The sequence below is a fragment of the Taudactylus pleione genome, unplaced genomic scaffold (genome assembly GCF_031769625.1).
Source record: "Taudactylus pleione unplaced genomic scaffold, aTauple2 ptg001314l, whole genome shotgun sequence".
Lineage (NCBI taxonomy): Eukaryota > Metazoa > Chordata > Amphibia > Anura > Myobatrachidae > Taudactylus > Taudactylus pleione.
In genome coordinates, this window is record NW_028285714.1 from 12,485,969 (window position 1) to 12,505,634 (window position 19,666).

General features: G+C 38.6%; 1 protein-coding gene across 2 annotated transcripts; it reads right to left on the reverse strand.

The window, feature by feature from the left end:
- Positions 1-434: 434 nt before the first annotated feature.
- LOC148443263 (pulmonary surfactant-associated protein D-like) lies at positions 435-9,791 on the reverse strand. Of its 2 annotated transcripts, XM_088463058.1 has the most exons (5): positions 9,750-9,791; positions 5,248-5,428; positions 4,934-5,032; positions 3,723-3,806; positions 435-814 (listed from the first exon to the last, which is right to left on the reverse strand). In XM_088463058.1, exons 1-5 carry the CDS (start codon positions 9,789-9,791, stop codon positions 435-437), a joined length of 786 nt encoding a protein of 261 aa, XP_088319184.1. The 2 variants fall into 2 exon arrangements, with proteins under 2 accessions (XP_088319184.1, XP_088319185.1); XM_088463059.1 differs by lacking the exon at positions 9,750-9,791 and having other exon boundaries at positions 4,934-5,041.
- Positions 9,792-19,666: the final 9,875 nt, after the last annotated feature.

The window sequence follows — 19,666 nt, forward strand, 5'->3', positions numbered from 1 at the left end:
TGCATATTTTTGCAGAATTGCTGCTTATGGGATTGCAGCCATGATGGGATTTGCATGCACCTCTGAATCAGGTCCAAAGAGCCATTAGATACTCAATAAAAAATCCATTCATTAGTGCTGTCCCGCCATTAGATGTTCTATTTACTTGACAATTTATTATTGCAGTATATACTGTTTCAAGTTCCCAAACTATCCAGGAACAATTTTATTTAATGGTAACTAAATAGCAAAATGTATTTTTAAACATGCTCTAGTCAGTAGACAACATATATGTGTTGCATATGTGTATATGTGCATATGTGTATATGTGTTTAATTATCCTAGAATATCTGATTATAATGATTTTCATTATAAGAAAATAAAGTGAACCATTTCTCTGAACATAAGAAAAATGAAACGATTAAAGCAATGCAGTGATTTGCTTTCCAAATGGATCAAAACTCACAAATGATTTGTCGTATTTCAGCACAATTTTTGTCATTCCATTTTCCAGTGTCATACATTTCTACACAATCCTCCACTCCATTGTTATCATTGGGTTCCCCAGGTTTCCAGTTTGAGTAGGCAATATTTTCACCACTTGGATATGTAAAAGTGCCTTCTCTCTGTATATCATTTATACCCAGAAATATAGCTATGGGATATTTAGCACGTACATCTAACACAGCTTGGTTTTCCTCGGCATTCCTTGGGGAAGGCAGCTGACCACCTGCTTTGGCACAAGCTTCCTTTGCATCATTGTAATTAGCTTGGACATCATTTGAAACATAGATCTTTTTACCAGATGTTGCTCCTCCTTTGAAAAATGTAAAAGCTAAAAAATAATAAACAAAGGGTAGACATGTTGCTAAATATTTCCCATTCTTGAGGCTTAAAAATTCCTAATTCTAATTACAGAATATGAAACATGGAAAAGTGCCAGTAAATAATATTTAATAATGAATCCACTTTACTCGGTTTGACTAAAGAGCAAAGCTCTGCTGTATATGGTGATGCTAATTTGCAGAAATGCCTTTTCCTGGTGCATAAATTTACTGTATCCCACTATAACAAACCAAGAGAATGATAGTCGGATCATGAGTGGTATAATACTTAGTATAGCTAAATCATAGCACTGGAGCTATTTGGTTCAACTCCCAGTGCACTGTGTAGAATTAGTTTTTTTTACCCCTGCTTGCATGAATTTCCTCTGCATACTCCAGTGTCTTCCCAAGGTCCAAAAACATTAGTAGGTTAATTGTCTGCTGAAAAATGGACCTGAGTGGGTGCATCATGCTGGTACATTCTATTCTTGCTGATATGGCCCTTATCATTAGTTGTCTTGATTACTGTAACTATCACCTCTCCAGCTTACTCGCCTTACCCCTCTTTAATCCCTCCTCAACTCCGATGCCTGCCTCTAGAGTATTATTTAGAGATGTGCAGTTCAGTTTTATTCGGTTTTACTCGGTTATATTCGGATCTCAAAAACTGCATTATATTGACTATCCGGCTCTCAAATTTTTTGGATAGCCAGTAAGATAAATCCGAACCAAACCAAGCTGCATGCTAACTTTGCGAAAAGAACCAGGTGAAACCCAAACCACTAATTTCTAAATATTTTTCACATTCTATGTCCTCACTCACTGCTCCACCTCTTCTGCTCCCCTCTGTCAGACTCTCCACTAGCTGCCTATGCTACATTGAATCAAATTCAACTGTTGTCACTCAATTACAAAGCCCTCAACCACTTTCTCCCTTCCACATCTCCTTTCTCCCTCTCAGCCTCTCTGCTCAGCCAATGTCAGCTTCCTCATTTCCGTCCTGTTCACTTCCTCTCACTCTCACCTTCAGGACTACTTCTTCCCATTCTGATCCATTCCTCATTGCCTTTTTAGAATGTAAGCTCTTATGGGTATGCTCCCTCTCAACATGTCTTATTACTTTGTTATGCATTTTGGGGTGGTAATTATGGGCCTGATTCAGAGTTGGGAATAGAGTAAGATGGAGCAAGTAACTGTGTACCTGGATAAACCATATTGCAATGCAAGGGGTGCAAATACATGCTTTTTTTAACATGTGGGGTAAATACTGGCTGCTTTTGCATGTAGCCCACAAATGCTGGACAGCTTTATTTTTACACTGCAATTTACTGTAGATGTCAGGTTGGACACATCCCTCCCAAATCTAAATCTTTCTGCACATCTTACATCTGTCCTACCTTCAGTGCAAAATTCTTTTACCAAGATATACAGTTACTTGCTCTATCTTACTCTATTGCCAACTCTGAATCAGGCCCTATGTACTGTACTATGTAAATTTGTTTACTGTCTTTATCTGTCTACAATGTTCAGATTAGTGCGGTCTCTTGACTTCTATTTTATATATATACGGACTAAATAAAAATATTTGTTATACAGATAACTATATATACAGTATTACAGAGTGCATATAAAACATTGTTTGTTAATATACATCTATAGTCATGGCTCTGTACACATTGCCAAGTCAAGATACATGACATAAATGGTGATGGGTGGTAGTTTAATCATCCATAGCTATTTTTTGCTTTAAAATTGGGCAGTTACACTAGGGGTCTTTTAGAACTAAATATCTTTTTAATTCATTCAATTTTATTGTCTTTCTACAACATAATAATAATAATAATAATAATAATAATAATAATAATAATAATAATAATAATAATAATAATAATAATAATTTTAATTATATAGCACTTTATAGCGATTTAAATTAGGATATGCAGCACAACCCCCCTTTCATTTTTATAGCGCTTTTCTCCTAAAGGACTCAAAGTGCTTTACATTTGCCTTTACAGTACAAAATACAAAATAAGCTTAAACAAGGGCCATTAGTAAAATGCTTGGGTGAAGAGGTAAGTCTTGAGTCTATTTTTGAAGGATTCTAGAGTGGAGGCCTCTCGAACTGTGCGGGGAAGTGAGTTCCATAAGGTTGGAGCCCCAAAACTGAAAGCTCGACCCCTAGACAAATTCCAGGAGATTCTAGGTACTGTTAATAGTCCATCAACAGATCGCAGTAATCGAGTGGGATGGTAAGGATTCAGAAGCTGCTTTAGGTACCTTGGGCCATGGTCATGTAGGGCTTTGTAAATTAGTAATCCAATATGCATAATGTTTATGAATCTTTGTTATATAGTGTTTATAATTTACTACATATTTCTATGTATGCAGTATGATTATACACAGCTTTAATATTTGATAATAAAGTAATTGGAGGGGATTTTTTTTTACAGCAGTTATTATGCCAACACCAATTCTACTATAGAGACGCACAATGAGCAGTACACATGTATTGTGTCTTAAGAGCTTTCATTTTTGCTAGCACATCCAGAACGTAAATGATGAAGGGACTACTCGTATAAATGAATTGTTGTCAGCACTTCAGCTGCGGTAAAGTGGTTTGCTAGTCAACTCACATTTAATTGAATCTCCACCACTGTGTCATTCTTTCTGACCAAAAACTATTTGGTTCATATATGTTTTTGTCAGGTGCATGGAATTCTCCTAAGAACTGCTCATATTGCTGCCAGGACAAGTTCAAGCTATTACATGTGATAACGTACTGTATCTATCTGCGGACTACTGTATACACAATTCTAGAGTAATATTTTACACATACTATGCCATTTCCAGTATACGTTTTCTTTTACAAATAGAAAAAATATAACCAGATATCATAACATGTCACATAGGCATACAAACCTTTTCTTTGCTGTGTTAAGTCTGATTGCAGGTCATTTGCAAGTTTATCCAAAATTATAATTTGTTTTCTTAAAGCATTTAGTGCTGTTGAAAGAGTGCAAATTAATGCCTGTACACTATGCCCAATAGTCAATACAGCAATAAAGCATTGTATGATATACTTTATATTTTATAGATTTAACCTAATTATGCTTTTAGATAATGCTTGCTATAGTCGCATTGCACTAGTTAATCAGATACTTTATTTTGTAATGGTGCATACATATGGTCAGATCTGTCACATGAACTATAAATGATTGAACGATTGAATGAGTCAACAATTTTTACCAAAGATTTGAACGAGTTGAACGATTGAACAATTTCAGACAGTATTAAAATGAATGAAATTGACCAAATCTGACTGCAAACACATCAGATGTCAGTAATCATTATCTGACATGTGGGAGCGCGCATCGTTCATCGTTGCAGGATAACATGATTTTCTTTCAGATATGAACGATTGAATTTTAAAATCATTATCGTTTAGATCTGACAAAAAATCTGAACGTGTGTATGCACCATTAGTTGTTTTTTCTTTATGTTTGTCCCTTAGTGGCAGAAGTTAAAAGTTGCAGCCAATGGAATTGACCAAATATGTTATCCATGCTCAAGGCACCTGTGTTCTGTTATTCTCTTTACCGCTTCAGGATCATATAAACTGCCTATTTTGAAGAGTAATAACATCAGTGCAAACTGTCCTATGTGAATTCAGACTCAGATTTCTAATATCTAATAAACAGGCAGTGTTGATGAGTTCACTAGTTAAAAAGAAATTTTATAATAATGAATCATTTCATAAGTTGTATGTGATATATATGCAGTGTTTTGAAATATAACAATATATTCTGCTTAAGCCCAATATAGTACGTACCAAAATAGCTTTTCACTTGTTATTTGCAGGACTACAGGTTGTAACATTTTCAAAAACTGTCAAAATACCATTTAATGTTAAGCTTATAATGTTAATTTTTGCTGCACTTTTATAATAAAAAAAACCAATCACCAATTACTTTAATCTTCACCAAAAATAACAAGACTATTTTTAAAGTTAAATTCTATAAAATAGTATTAATGGTAATGATATGAGTATTATTTAATGAAAAATGTCTTAATACATGATTGTAAAATCAATAACATAATATAAATGAATTGCAACAGTCATATAAGTTTACCAGAGTCTCCACTGTCCCCTCTATCACCTTTTGGGCCTGCGAGACCCTGTTCTCCTCTTTGTCCAGGTGGTCCAGCAATCCCTGGTAGTCCAGCTGGTCCTGGTAGTCCTGGAATAAATATATATAAAAAAACATTCAACATTAACATTTGTTAATCTTGATGTTGAATGTTAATCATTGCAATACATAAAATATTCCTAAAAATTATATTCAATAGATGCTGTTCACAAATAAAACCTTATTTTCAATAATAAAAAGTTTAACAACTAATTCAGTTAATTACATTACTGAAATAGAGTAGTAGGATATTTTACCTTCATCTCCATTTTTTCCCTTAAGTCCATTTTTACCATCTCTGCCTGGTAAACCATCTTTCCCAGGGGCACCACATGTAATAATGGAATAGGCATTGTTGTCTGGGTCTTTACATATCTGAGTTCCAGATAACACCAAGGACACACTAAGCAGTACACAGAGAACCTGAAGAGCTTGCATATTCCAAATGTTGCCCACCTATACAGGTTGAGGAAGGAAGTATCTTTTATTAGAGGTATTATAATAATAAATTAATTGCATCAAAAAGAAAAAAGTATAAACATTGTTTAAGAGAATAGACAACTGTTCATAATGTAAATGTACTAATTCTCTCTTTGTATTATGCTGAGACTTACCAATCAGAAATGAAGAATTTGAGATTAAATGTTACCTGCAGGAGTAAAATTAATGAAATGCTTACAATACACACCTGTATTGAACTAATAAATTGTTTCCTTATTTGCAGAATGTGTATGGGTGGATCTGTCTTGTTTGCTGATGGAAACAGGATACAGTTTTCTAAAAGTGATACAAAGGGTACATTTGTTAGTTGAAGAAGAATATCTAAACTAAAAAAATTTAAATATGAATTAATTTTATTTACACATTACACGATGGTTGTGGACAGTGGTCGCAGGCAAATGACTGCATGACATATCATATAGTGTGTACCAATAACTGTTCCCTGACCAATTCAATTGTCCAGTGACCTGTAAAAGAATGAAATAAAACATAAATACATTATGTTAATATGTCACAAGTCTCTATCACGGCTTGTTATCGTAACGGGGTTGTCGTCGGCCATCCAGGTTGCCGAGTCTTCCAGCCACAGTATCTGACAGTCTCCACAGTCACCTGGCAAAATGGACGCCAAACTGGTATGGTGCCTGCAGTTGCTGGGAGATCAAGATGCTGGGTGGCCATGAGTACTGCTGGGACTGACAGATAGACGTGTAGGTCTCCAGCTGCTGGCCATCTTTTAATACTAGTACCTGTATGCTGATTGGTGGAGTACCTTTTATAAGCCTGCCAGACCTGTGTAATCTTTTCAGTTATAGTTTACTCCACACGTGTAAAACCTGGTTCCTGCAAAAGTCCTGTTGGAGTCTCTGCTTGCTGGAATTCGGCCATACCTCACAGACTTCAGTCTTGAGCTTGCTGTGATACCTGATGATCACCAAGCCACTCAAAGTCTTGCTGATAGTACCATCCGAAGTAGCGGCTTCTGCTGCTGCTGCCTCACCGCACCTGCATTTTCCACCTTGAGCAGTGACTTCCATCAGCAGTCAATTACTTACAGCATAGCCTCTATTACCACTTTGAGCAGCAGAATCTGACCGCAGCCTCACCACACCTGAGCGGTGACTTCTGTTCTCAGTCCTGCCACCCTCTGCCTAGCCACTCATACTGAACCACTTTCAGTATCTGTCTGCAGTCTTGTTACCTCAAGTCATCAAGGACACACATCTGCCATCAACGTCATGTCTCAGCCATCAAGTTCACAACTCTGTCATCAAGATCACATCTCTGCTACCATCTCTAAACAGTGACCAAAATCATGACCTGCTAGTTTTTCTGAATTTGCCGCATAACACCTAGCAATCATCAGAATTGCCATGTAAGCCTCTACTGTCTTTGTTGCTTTTGTCCAAGCAGCAACCTAACTACCAGTGAGCATACCTAGATCTAAGGGAACAATGGGGGGCTATTATTGGCAAAAATCCTTACCAGCATGACTCTAGAGGTCATAAATGGAGGAATTCAGGTGATCATAACATTATTGTCACGGGTGCTGGCTCTTGAGACTCCTGGAGGGAGGCAGGCCTACTAGGCACAATAAACTGGGGTGGTCTTAGGAATGACCTTTCCATAAATCTAAGTAGCACAGGATAAAAGAAAATTGAATTTATTCACAAAAGAATTATAAACAGCAAGGTCTCAAATAAAGTCTCAAACAGCACAGAGGTTCACGTATGCAATAATATGTATAGAAGAGAATCCCCAAATATATATAAGCAGTCTTTAGCATATAAGAACTAACGTGGTAGGGAACCCCGAGTCCAGAATGAGGCTAACACCTCAGTATGACATTGAGAACCTCTGCCAGGGTAGAACTCTGTAGTAATGGAAATCCGGAGCAGAGTGGGCCCTGCAGAATAATAGAGTGCTAGAATAAGATTTTCCATATTGCTCATGCTGGACATCTTTTTCCCCTTTCAGGGCCTTTTAAACAATGGTTGCATATTTCTATGGACTTTGTGGTTGACCTTCCAGTAACACCAAGTGTAGCACCATCTGGACAGTGATGGATCTGTTTAGCAAGATGGCTCATTTCATCCCTTTATCCAAACACCCCACTGCTAAAGAGTTAGCCACATTGTTCGTCCAGCACATATTCCACCTTCATGGTCTGCCACAGGACATTGCTCAATTTTGAAAGTCCTTTTGTTTCACCTTGGATATCAATGTCAGAATCTCCTCTGAATACCATTCTAAGTGGAATGCGCAGTCAGACTGGTTCATTCACTCTGTGGATCAGTACCTCCATTGTTATGTGTCCAAGTTTCATACCAACTGGGTTGAGCATATGCTGCTGGCAGAATTTGCCTATAATAATTCATGCCATGCATCTTTTATAAGTGTGACTGGACAACACTCCAGGGGAAAATTCATCTGAGCCTACTCCCTGAATTTTCTCAGTCATCCTAATTAGTCTTGCAGCTTTAAACTATCTGGAACAAGGTTCATCAGGCTCTCCTGTAGGCTCCAGGTCTGTGGTAGACATGCACCAGAAGCCTTGCAATTTTAAGGTTGGTTATTTGGTTTGGTTGTCTACCAAGAAGTAACACAAACAGTCTCAAAAACTGAGCCCTAGGTACATCGGTATATTCTGGATTATTTTAAAAGTCAATACAATGGCTTTCAGTCTCAGGCTTCCCTAGACTCTCAAAATCAACAACACCTTCCACTGTTCCCTCTGAAGCTGGCATTCTTCTCAAGAAGTTTCAGAGTCAGACACCAAAGAAGGCCTTCTACATTGGTGGTTCAGGTCATCCACAGTATCTCTTTGAGAAGATCTTGAACTCCAAGTAGCGTTTGTGCAGGGACACGTTACAGTTTCTGGTCCACTAGAAGGGCTATGGGACATAAGACAAAGATTGAGTACCTAAGAAGTTTATGCAAACTCCATAAAATTGAAAGGCCTTTATCAAGTAGTTACCAAACAAAGCCAGTTTTAGGAGTTCCTTAACCCCTCATCAAGGGTAGGATACTGTCACAAGCCACCATTTATTGTGTTGTTCTTACCTCCATTGGTTCTGGCTGTTGCTGGCCATCGGGGAAGCCACACCTTACCAGCTGCAGGATCTTCCTGGTCACTAGGCAACATGGATGCCAATTGGGATGGTATCTGTGGTTGCTAGGAGACCAAAATGCCAGGACTGCTGGATTGACATGCAGCACTCCAGCTGATGGCCATCTGTTAATTCTTGAACTTGCATGCTGATTTGTGGAGTATCTTTTATAAGCCTGCAAGACCTGCACCATCTTGCCAGTAATATTTTACTTCACGTGTGTAAACCCTGGCTCCCGTTCAAGTCCTGTTGGAATCTATGCCTGCCGGAATTCTGAAAGACCTTGTGGACTTCTGTCTTGAACTTGCTGTGACACCTGCTGACCATCCAGCTTCTCACAGTCTCACTGCTACTACCATCCAGAGCAGCAACTTCTGCTGCAGCCTCACCACACCTGCGTTTCCCCCTCGAGGAGTGATTTCTGCAAGCAGTAATTTACTCACATCATAGCCTCTCTTACCACTTCTAGCAGCAGCTTCTGCCCGTGGCCTCACCGTACCTGTGATTACCACCTCTGAGCTGTGACCCCTGCTCTCAGTCCTGCCACTCCAAATCAAGCTGATCATACCACCTTAATCAGCTGCATCTGCCCATGGTCTTGTTTCCTCAATGCCATCAAGGATGCATCTCTGTCATGAAGGTCATCCTTCTGTCATCAAGGTCATATCTCTGCTACCATCTTTGAATAGCAACCAAAATCATGACCTGCTAGTTTTCCTGAATTCAACTCCAGCTGCATAACACCTGTGATCACCTGAATTGCTGTGTAAGCCTCTACTGTCCCATGTTTAAGTCCAAGTGGCAACCTAAATAGTGGTGAGCATACCAAGCTTTAAGGGTACAACAGGGCACTGTTATTGGCAAAAGACCTCACCAGCATGACTCTAGTGGACTTACATGGAGGAATTCAGGTGATCATAACCAAATAAAAATAAAGTTTACTAGAATTATTACATAAGAACTCAATACAGTAGGACTATACTCACTCAGGTGGTGTGTCTTGCCAATTGATACCTTTCTCTACTATAGAATTGGCTGAAGCAGTGTGTTTCATATCATTATGAAACAACATTTGGCCAGATAGATAGAATTCTCTCACAAATGGCATCAGAGTCTAATTTTTTTTAAAGAAGACCTTATCCATAATGCCTGCAATGATAAACAAAATTGGTTATTAAGAAGCAGCACATGCAGTACAATATTTAGTGAGTTGTTCTGCAAATTGTAAAACAAACAATACTGTATATCCAAAAGATAAGATGGTTATAAACCCAAAAATTAGGTGGTTTTATTGAGACGTGCACATTTACAGAATTACATCCTGCCATTCAACAGAAGATTCATCTGTGAAAATTATATTGTCAAATATTTCTCTGCTCTCAATCGACAATGTGCCTGTTCCACTTGCTTTTATTTATTCATATCCCTTATCATGGAATTCATCCTATTTACTAAAAGGAATACATAATAAACAACAAAACATGACTTTACAGTACATTATGGTTTTCCAAGGACTTAGCGTCTGATTCAGAGCCGGACGCTCTGACCAGAGCGCCTCCTCTGAATCAAGGCCCTCCTACATGAAAATGGAGCGGCCTTATGGACGCTCGCATAGCTGTGGGTTACCACCCACAGCTTATGCGAGCGTCCATGATGATGGGCGCAATGGTCAAGACCATCACGACCATTGGGCTTGCGACGGAGACCCTGCGGTAGGGTCTCACTGCCGCAAGCCCTGGAGTGATTTCGGCTCTATCAGAGCCAAAATCACTCCCACTGACATCACTAGTGATGTCAGTGGGGCCGGCTTCAGACGGTAGGCGTTCCCTGGCACGCCCACCAAAGGGGGCGTGCTGTCAATCAACATCGACAGCACGCCCCCTTTGGTGCTAGACTCGGAGCGATGGAGAGCTATCCGGGTCTCACGCATGCGCACGAGGGAGCTCCCTCCGTCGTGCGCATGCGCAGTGGGGCAACATCGACCCGCTTGCGTGCGTCCTGCGCTCGCAAGCGGGTCTGAATGACAGTATAAAGTACTGAACACTACATTTGTAGGTTATGTTGTTTATCTTGCAAGCCCAAATCTACATCCCAGTTCTCTATACATCCTTTAAATCTCAAACATTAGATGTCCAGGTTATACTCTGAATGGCAAATATGTCTGATTTGCAGGCAGTACGCTCATCATTGTCATTACTTGATTCATCCACAATTGATTTGACTCTCCTACAATATGACACAAACTAAATTACAGTACAATGTACTGTATACAGTATCAATTTTGTCCAGCATCCTCTGAAATGCATGACAGTGCACGCAGAGTCTATAAACTACAACCCCTCTCTCTTTTTTTAGCAATGCCTGTACCTCTTGTGTTGTTATATTTTGTTTTTTTTCATGTTAGCAATAACCTTGCTCTTAGATTTGCTGATTTTTCTTATCATGTTGCCCAACAGAAACTGTGGAGAGTAAAAGATAAATATTTGTGAATATTTATTACAAAAAAAACCAAAATATTAAAAGGAAGACAGGACACATACTGTAGAAAAAATATTTTATTTAATTAAAACTATTCTGCACACCCAATATTATTTGTTACTTTTACCATTGTCTCCATACTACCATTAACCAGGGGTTCAGAGAAGAGCACTAGTGCTATTAGCATTAGCACCAGGGCTATTAGCTATTAGCAGTAGGGCTGATTGCAAATTTTGTGGGCCCCACTGCCCCGGAGAAACCAGCCCTGGTGCTGAGGAGTGGGCACCTGTGCAGATCTGCATCTCAGACCCAAGACTTTGTTGCACAGCATCGCATTGTAAATGATTGTACCGTAAGCCCCATTTGTTCTTATGTCCATTGAAACTTATCCAACACTCCAAAATTGTTGTATACTGCTTTGTAAGAATGACACACATCATATCAGAAATTGTCACACATGCAGTACATTTATTTAGCTGCTGTACAGGGTATATAAAAATAAATGATTAAAACATAAAGAATATAATAAATAAAAAAGTAGGGTCTCCTCTCTAAGCTTATCATGCCCTAGTGCTAGTGCCTAGGCTGGTATGGGAAACATTTTGGGGAAAAAGTGAGTGGAGTCCACATTGATTTTTCCTTTATCAGCACTAGGCTAGACCAGCAAGGGCTACTAGAACCATAATGGAGAGACCCACAATGTGGGGGTTCTCCCACCATCATTTCACCAGCTATGGATTGGCTGCCAGTTAGGGCTTGCTTTAGTATCGCCTCCATCCACTGCTATTGTATACTGTAATTTTTTTCAGCAGAGCGCTGGCCACCTAGTCAGTTAATCTGTGTACCGCATGGTGTGAACTCTCCCATATCTTATCATGCTAAACTGCATCTTTGTTGCAAGTTCTGTGCTGCGACAAGGATGCTTGTTTGGCGCCATCTGAGCCACATTGTATGTAATAATAATATAATTGTCACTTCAAAATAATCCATAAAAATAATAAAGTGCATTGATAGAGAAGATGCTGTTTGACTTACAGTAAACTCTTATATTCATATTTATTGGGTCCACCTTTATCTTTGTATAGATTTTTTTTTCTTATGCCTAATACGAGAAACAAGGAGGATTCAGTTAAATCATTTCAGAAATGAATAAAGTAAATGTCTGAATACTTTTTCAGAATATGGAAGCCTGCAATCAATCTTGTATTAATATTTAATTTTAGGTGAGAACCTGTAACTTTTTTTGAGTGTCATTGCCTTTTCTCATAGAAACTGCTTACAATCTTCATATTTTATTTATGAATTTTGTTAAACAAACAATTGATAGTAATATTATACCCTCCTAAACTGTGAAGAGTTAATATTATAGATAGCAACTTCTTCTCTAGTATTTTCTTAGAAGGAAATATGTAAAACTAGCCTAATATCCTCTAATTCTAAAAACAATAGAGAAGTATTAGTTTGCAATGCAAATGTTCTTAGATCCTTCCTTCTACAAATTATTATTATGAGATATGCTGTTCTTGGCAGGGTAAGTCTAGGAAAATCTTACAGCTGTATAATTATGAAATGGCAAAACAATTGTAAATAAAAATTACAGTTTTCTATAAGATGCAGTTGTCCTTAGTAAGATTACTGAATCCAAATGTATTGGAAAACTCTTTTAAAATAAAGGATTTTACTGTAGTTGAACCAGTTAATTTAAATTAGTTACAGCAATATATAATTAAGGCTGATGGTGGCTTTATAATTTGGTAACCCTGTTACTAATGGAATGGAAATATGTGCACTAATGTACCAATGCAATCCTAAAAATTTACTTTTATGTAAATTATATATAGTCTCTTCTAGTTTAATTATAATAAATATGTATTACCAAAACAAATGAATCATATAAGCCATTGTGAATCTTACACAGCTGTAGATAAATCAGTATATTCAAAATAAAAAAATATATATACAGTATTACTGTATATAATGCACAAAGTAAACTGTGGCACTAATGTTTCACAATGATCTTTATGGGATAAAGTGCCATAATTGTCCTGTTCAGAGGGGCTGCCTTGATTGTGTATGCTCATTTTTGATGAGGATATTAATTCTGTGAAAAAAACAAATAAATAGATGCCTCGTGCAGACAATTTTCCAAAAAAACATCAATATGAACCATACGAAATAAGTAATAATATGTCTGACCTTGTACCAAAAATAAAAATAAATGTGCTCATCTGAACTACGATAGTCCTTTAGACATCAGATGGAAATATTTCCAGATATCCAATAAATGACCTCAAAGAAATAGAAACTCCCCTTTGCTCAATTTGTTAAATACACATACATACTACTGTCCACAAATTTTTTTGCTTATGATTGTACTGAAAAGTGACCCTTTGTTGATTACTCAAATGAAAACAACAGGGTACCGATTATGTCCACTGTTATATAGCCTAGCTCTGGAACCTGTTATTAGAATTTTACAGAATTGGGTATGTTCAAGGGTATATTGGCAGCGCAGACAGAAATCAAAATGTAAGTATTTGCTGATGTTCCCATTTTATGTTTTGGTAATCCATAACATAGCCTTAAACTGAATATTTAAAACAAAAGTATTTGGGCTGATTTTGGAATTCACTGTCAATATAGAAAAATTGGTAGCTCTTTCTTTGGGATAACAAACATGTCCATCCTGTGACTAGGATTTGGTTCAGAGAGCTAAAAAGTATATTAAACAAGCTGAAGTACCCAGCGTTGCTTGGGATTATATCTTCAAGTTATTAAGTGTTATAATATGATTTCATCCAAATCCATCCAGTGAAAGGCCCAGAACAAAACTCCTTGGGTCAGATTTCTGCCCAGCGCACTCTGCCATGAGTTCCGACCGGGAACCCAACCACTACATTAGGCATCCCAGATCAATTGCCACGACTCTGTGAAGTTTTCATCCAAACCCATCCAGTGAAAGGCCCAGAACAGGTTCCCAAGGTCAAAGTTCTGGCCAGCATCCCTGGTTTAAAGTTCTGTCCAGTGTACACCAACGGGAGGTCCAACCAGGACCTCAACCCCTTATTATGAGATTCAATGTTACCACTCCAAGAAGTTTTCATCTGAATGCATAACCAGGCAGAAAACAAATAAATTAATAAATAATCAAACAGACCAATTAATTTTTGTATATAAGAAGATATTTGGGAATCTATGTGTCTCGCAATAGATCTAAGTTATATATGTTTTAATGTTAAACAAATTACAGTGGAATCTCCTGTTGCTATTGAGAATTGTCAACATCTACTGCTGTCTTTACTTGGTAGTGCAGACGTAATAAAATTACCCGAAACCGGATGTGACTATTTCAAAACATCCGGTCCCTTGAGAGAAGAAAAGAAAAGTCACTTTTAATCAAAAGATAGCACAAGACATCCAGTGCCATAAAGGTTTAGCAGTTAGAACAATAAGATCAAAACAAGAACAGATGCTTCCACTGGGTACTCAGTTCAACCTAATTTTTATAAATTGTGAACATACCTACTGACATCACTTCCAGTTTCAGGTCCCGCCAAAACCAGAAGTACACTTCCCCAGCCTTATATAAGGCTTACTACTCATTCATACCTTCATGTCTTGATAGGAGAGAGTCATCTAGAAATGCATAGGCAGGAAGGAGGTAATGGTTGACTACTGTTCCCAGCTCTGGAAGAACAGTGCCACAGAATGGAAAAGTCCAGAATTTCCCCTGTATATTCTAAAGCGTGTTTATCCTAAGAATCTGGTAAAGCTGCCACCTAGCTAACTATTGCTTTTTAATAAATTATCTTTTTTGGAATTACTTCCAAAGTAATATTTTTGTTTCACCTTCTAAGTTTATACACAAGTGAGAAAATTGCATGAGCCTAATTATAAGGTCAATTATAGTGATTTATGGTAGCACCAATATGCCTATATCGAACCCATGAGATACAGAGAACGTATGTATAGAATATATCACAATATATTTATTATAATAATGAAGGTATTACTTCAATAATAAAATCAATATATTAGCCTCAAAATACATACAAAACATAATATGCATGCAGAGAAAACTTCCAAGAATCACATATCTTAAAAGACCATAAGCTAAGAAATCTAGTATTAAGTGGTTTTAGGATTTGATTCGATATTTCCTTTATCATCCAGCCTCTAGAGTGCTTCCAAGTCACAAAGTAGCATATGCATAAAACATTGCATTAAGCATGAAACGTATCAACTTGCAGTGATTCCTAGTATTCTCAACTAGGATTACAATGTGTTAAAGGTGTCCCCAGGGTGTCCCTAGAGCAAGATTACACATCTGATCTGTACTAGTGATCCACAGGAGACTATGTTGAATTACTTCCAAGTCTGTTTCCCTTTGGTGATTATATCAGCAAGTAAATTGCAGCTCTGCGGTTAGCTCCTTGCATATTATCCATTATGGTACCCTATATTGAACCCGGAACCTAGCTGTGGCCGGGACCCAGCATCCATTGTGGGCTAGACTTACCAGGGGAGTGGACCATCTACATGTGAAGCAGCCCCTTAACATCGGTCACAGTGGTGGGACACAGCTCACATTGAAGTAACACATGCATCCCTTGACTGTGGCTACAGTAGCGGGAACTTCATACGGCAGTGGGACCTGGTGTGCAACAGCAGTGGGACCTGGTGTGTAGTTAACACCATATGGACCAGGTGAGCATACAAATCTGACAAAGCAGCTCCCCATTTATGACCAACTGCAACAGGTCCCAGGGGTGATTCACAGGCCGGTCTCCCCTGCACTGACACAGGTACATTTGGGTAACATTGAAAATATCGGATTTGGCTGATCCTGGTTTATGTGGAACTATATAAGGAGCTGCAATTACAATTGAGACTTTGGGAAAGTTACAAATAGATATTGAAGTCCTCGTTGAGAATACTAGGAATCACTGTGAGTGGATACTTTTCATGCTTAATGCAGTGATACAATGGGGCAGATGTATGAAACTCTGGGAAGTGATAAAGTGCAGAGTGATAAATGGCCAGCCACCCAGCTCCCAACTGTCATGTTACAGGCTTTGTTTGAAAAAGACAGTTGGGAGCTGATTGGATGGTCGTTTATCACTCTCCACTTTATCACTTCCCAGAACTTTATACATCTGCCCCATTGTTTTATGCATATGCTACTTTTTGACTTGGAAGTACTCTAGAGCAGTGATTTTCAACCTTTTTCAAATGGCGGCACACCAAACAAGATTTTTAAATTGCTGGTGCACACCATCAGTCCTCCACGGGGATAAAAACACACCCATTGTCCCCCATAAGAAAAAACACACACACGTTGGCCCCAACGGGAAAAAAATACTAACACATTGGCCCTCACAGAAAAACAAGCACATACATTGCCACCCCTACAGCAAAAAAATGGCCCCTGCAGTAATAAAGAATTGTACCCTTCTGTAATTGTCCCCAACAGTAATTACACTCACATTGGCCCCCATTGTAATAACAAAATTGGCCCCCGCAGTACAGTAATTACACACATGTTGGCCCCCACAGTACAGTTATTATACACATTGGCCCCCACAGTACAGTAATTACACACATTGACCCCACAGTAATAACACACATTGGCCCCCATTACACAGATTTGCCCCCAGAGTAATAAAACAAACACTTTGGCCCCTATAGTAATTACACCCACATTGTCCTCCACAGTAATAAAACAAATAAAAAGCAACTGGTCCCTACTTTGAAAGAGCTCTGTTTTCCTCTCCCTCCTTCAGCGACAGGAGTTTATGCAGAGGGAGTGTCAGAGTGCCTGTCTTTCTTGGTTATGGAGCATTGGAGCAGGAGCAGCACTAGCCTGGGCAGGTGAGAAGACAAGGAGCAGCCCTGGGCAGGTGGGAAGGCGACATGACATGCGTGACCTTTGAGTCATAGGCTATGGGTCAGGTTGTGTCACGCCTGGGTGCCTGAAAAACCGCAGCACTGCCCAAAGCAGATATTGCGGTAATAACGATTGCAGCAGCACTTGGGATTGGATCATCGAGGCACACTTGGGAACCGCTCGCAGCACACTAGTGTGCCGTGGCACAGCGCTTGAAAAACGCTGCTCTAGAGGCTGGATCATACAGGAAAAGTCAACTCAGTTCCTAATACCACTTAATACTAGATTTCTAAGCTTATGGTCTTTTAAGATACTTGATTCTTGGAAGTTTTCTCTGCATGCAGTATATGTTTTATATGTATTTTGAGTCTAATATATTGATTTTATTAGTAATGCCTTCATTATTATAATAAATATATTTTTATATATTCTATACATACTTTTTCTGTGTCTCGTGGGTCCGATTAAGGCATATTGGTGCTACCATCAATCACTATAATTTACCTCTAGACTCTGGGTTCTGGTGAACCCCTGGTAGAGCTGCCAGTCACCATTCAGCCATTATTAGGAGGGCGCCCTATAACTTCTATATTAATTATAAGGTTGTTGTAACATTACCTATATACACTTCGGTAGTGACTGGGAACATCTTTCATACATAAGACAGATTCCATTTCAGTTTCTCGGGTTTAAACCTTTGAGATTTACCTAGGCAGCTCTCCTAGAAATGTAAGAAGCTTCAGTAAATGCAGTTTGGGAGCAATGTGTCCAATTTACATTTTTCAGTTCAGGTCCAAAATTGTATTCTCATCTTGTCAATTGAAAATGCTTTCTACAGTATATAAGGTTGTCCCAAAACTTGTAGAAGACCGAGGATTCAGTTTATAAAGAGCAATATGGTTGAAATATCTGTGTTTTATTTATTGAACAGTTTGATATTTTCACTGCAACTACAATAGTGCCTCATTTAGACTTGTTAAGTAAAGGCACCACTGCTGCATCTTTGTATGCAGCAGCTGTGCTAAAATATGCAAAGCCAAAAGAGGCGTCTTGTGTCATGTGTTAATTGATGCCCAGGAAAGGCTTTTGTGATCCAGTGCCTGTGTCATCAGATCCACTATATTAACATTGTCGACCCATCAGAGATCTGAGAAATGTTCAGGTTACTACACTGTAGGATATCCATCTAAGTAACACTGTTGAGGCCAGTGAAACTCCATTCTAAATATGACACAGCCACTGGTTTCAGCAAGCCCAGAAAATGGGGCTATCACCCCCTGCCTTTTATAAAACTCCCTGTTGCCTGCCCTAAATGCCAGCAGCATGTCAATCAAGCTGAAGCTTACAGGGCTCTGCGACTGACATTGCAGCTGTATGGAGTAGGGATGTGCAGGCTCGGATTAGTTTGGATTTTCCCACCAAGTTCCGATTTTTCCCGCCAAAAATCGGGTCTCAGAAAGAGGCAAAACATCAGCTTTAATGGACAAACATCATCTTTCATGGACAAAAGTCCATGAAAGATGATGTTTGTCCATTAAAGCTGACGTTTTGCCTCTTTCTGGGACGTGATTTTTGGCGGGAAAAATCCAAATTTGTCGGGAAAAAGCGAACTAATCAGAGCCTGCACAACCCTAGTATGGAGGCACATGTGCAATGAGGGCCTGATTCAGAGTTGTATGCTATTGTATTTGCAGCTGAGATCACGCTGGCAATTTATGTGTAAAAATATGCTGATACCTGGTAACAGACTCCCCTTCTGTAATAGTGTATGTTCTACATTCAATTTCCCTATCTGCATTGTATGCAGATTCACTAGGAGGTTGAGAACACTCCACCATTAATGTCAAATTAGATGCACATGGACTATTCGAGTTAGTTCTAGGCTGTGCATATTCCAGTTTAACTTTCTCTCTCTCTATAATACTGTGGTTGAGTGATTAGGAATGCAGACATGCCCCTGTATCTCCCATAACATGCCCACAGACTGCCCTATTTTTGCATACACTTTTGGCCACCTCCTTGACTCCACACAGGAACACCCATGGTTCACAAAGGTATACTAAGGACCTTGCAATTTCATAGACATTGCTAAAGCTGTCCCAAACTACAGCTGGCACGTACTATACAAAGTGAGACCTTCTTCAGCTTTTTGTGAATGTACAATAGCAAATAATCTCTCAACTGCGAAACAATCGCCATAGCAAACAAGTTTGAATCAGACCTTCAGGGGTATATTTACTGAAGTGCAGGTTTTTAGAAGTGGTGATGTTGCCCATAGCAACCAATCAGATTCTAGCTATTATCTTCTATAAGGTACTAGATAAATGATAAGTAATATCAGATTTGTTGCTATGGGCAACATCTCCACATCTAAAAACCTGCTCTCCAGTGCCCTGAGTCTCCGATGCATGCTCAGTCCTCCAACCATCGGAAATCTGCATGACCTTCTAAACATTGTACTGCTCTTTTTATAATAAAAAATTCCCATTTTCCCATTTAGTCATTATAAAATGTGAAAACAATACAATTATTTTCAATGCACTTTACAGCAATGCAATACAATACATATTTCTGTATGTATTAGAATTTTTCTTGTAACCTGAAAGTTTCAAAATTATATTCTCAAAAAGAAATGTATTTAAGTGAATGGTATACAGTAGTAGGTTGCATTCAGTTTCAAAAAATCTTGTTCTGGGAAAA

Bases quoted from the DNA above. Each gene is read 5' to 3' on its own strand.
- LOC148443263 (XM_088463058.1), bottom strand. From the start codon at position 9,791: ATGTGCTGCTTCTTAATAACCAATTTTGTTTATCATTGCAGG. The intron at 5,429-9,749 runs CATTATGGATAA...AACATTTGGAAT, and splicing joins ATTTTGTTTATCATTGCAGG to ATGCAAGCTCTTCAGGTTCT. The intron at 3,807-4,933 runs GTAAACTTATAT...CTCTTTCAACAG, and splicing joins AGGGGACAGTGGAGACTCTG to CACTAAATGCTTTAAGAAAA.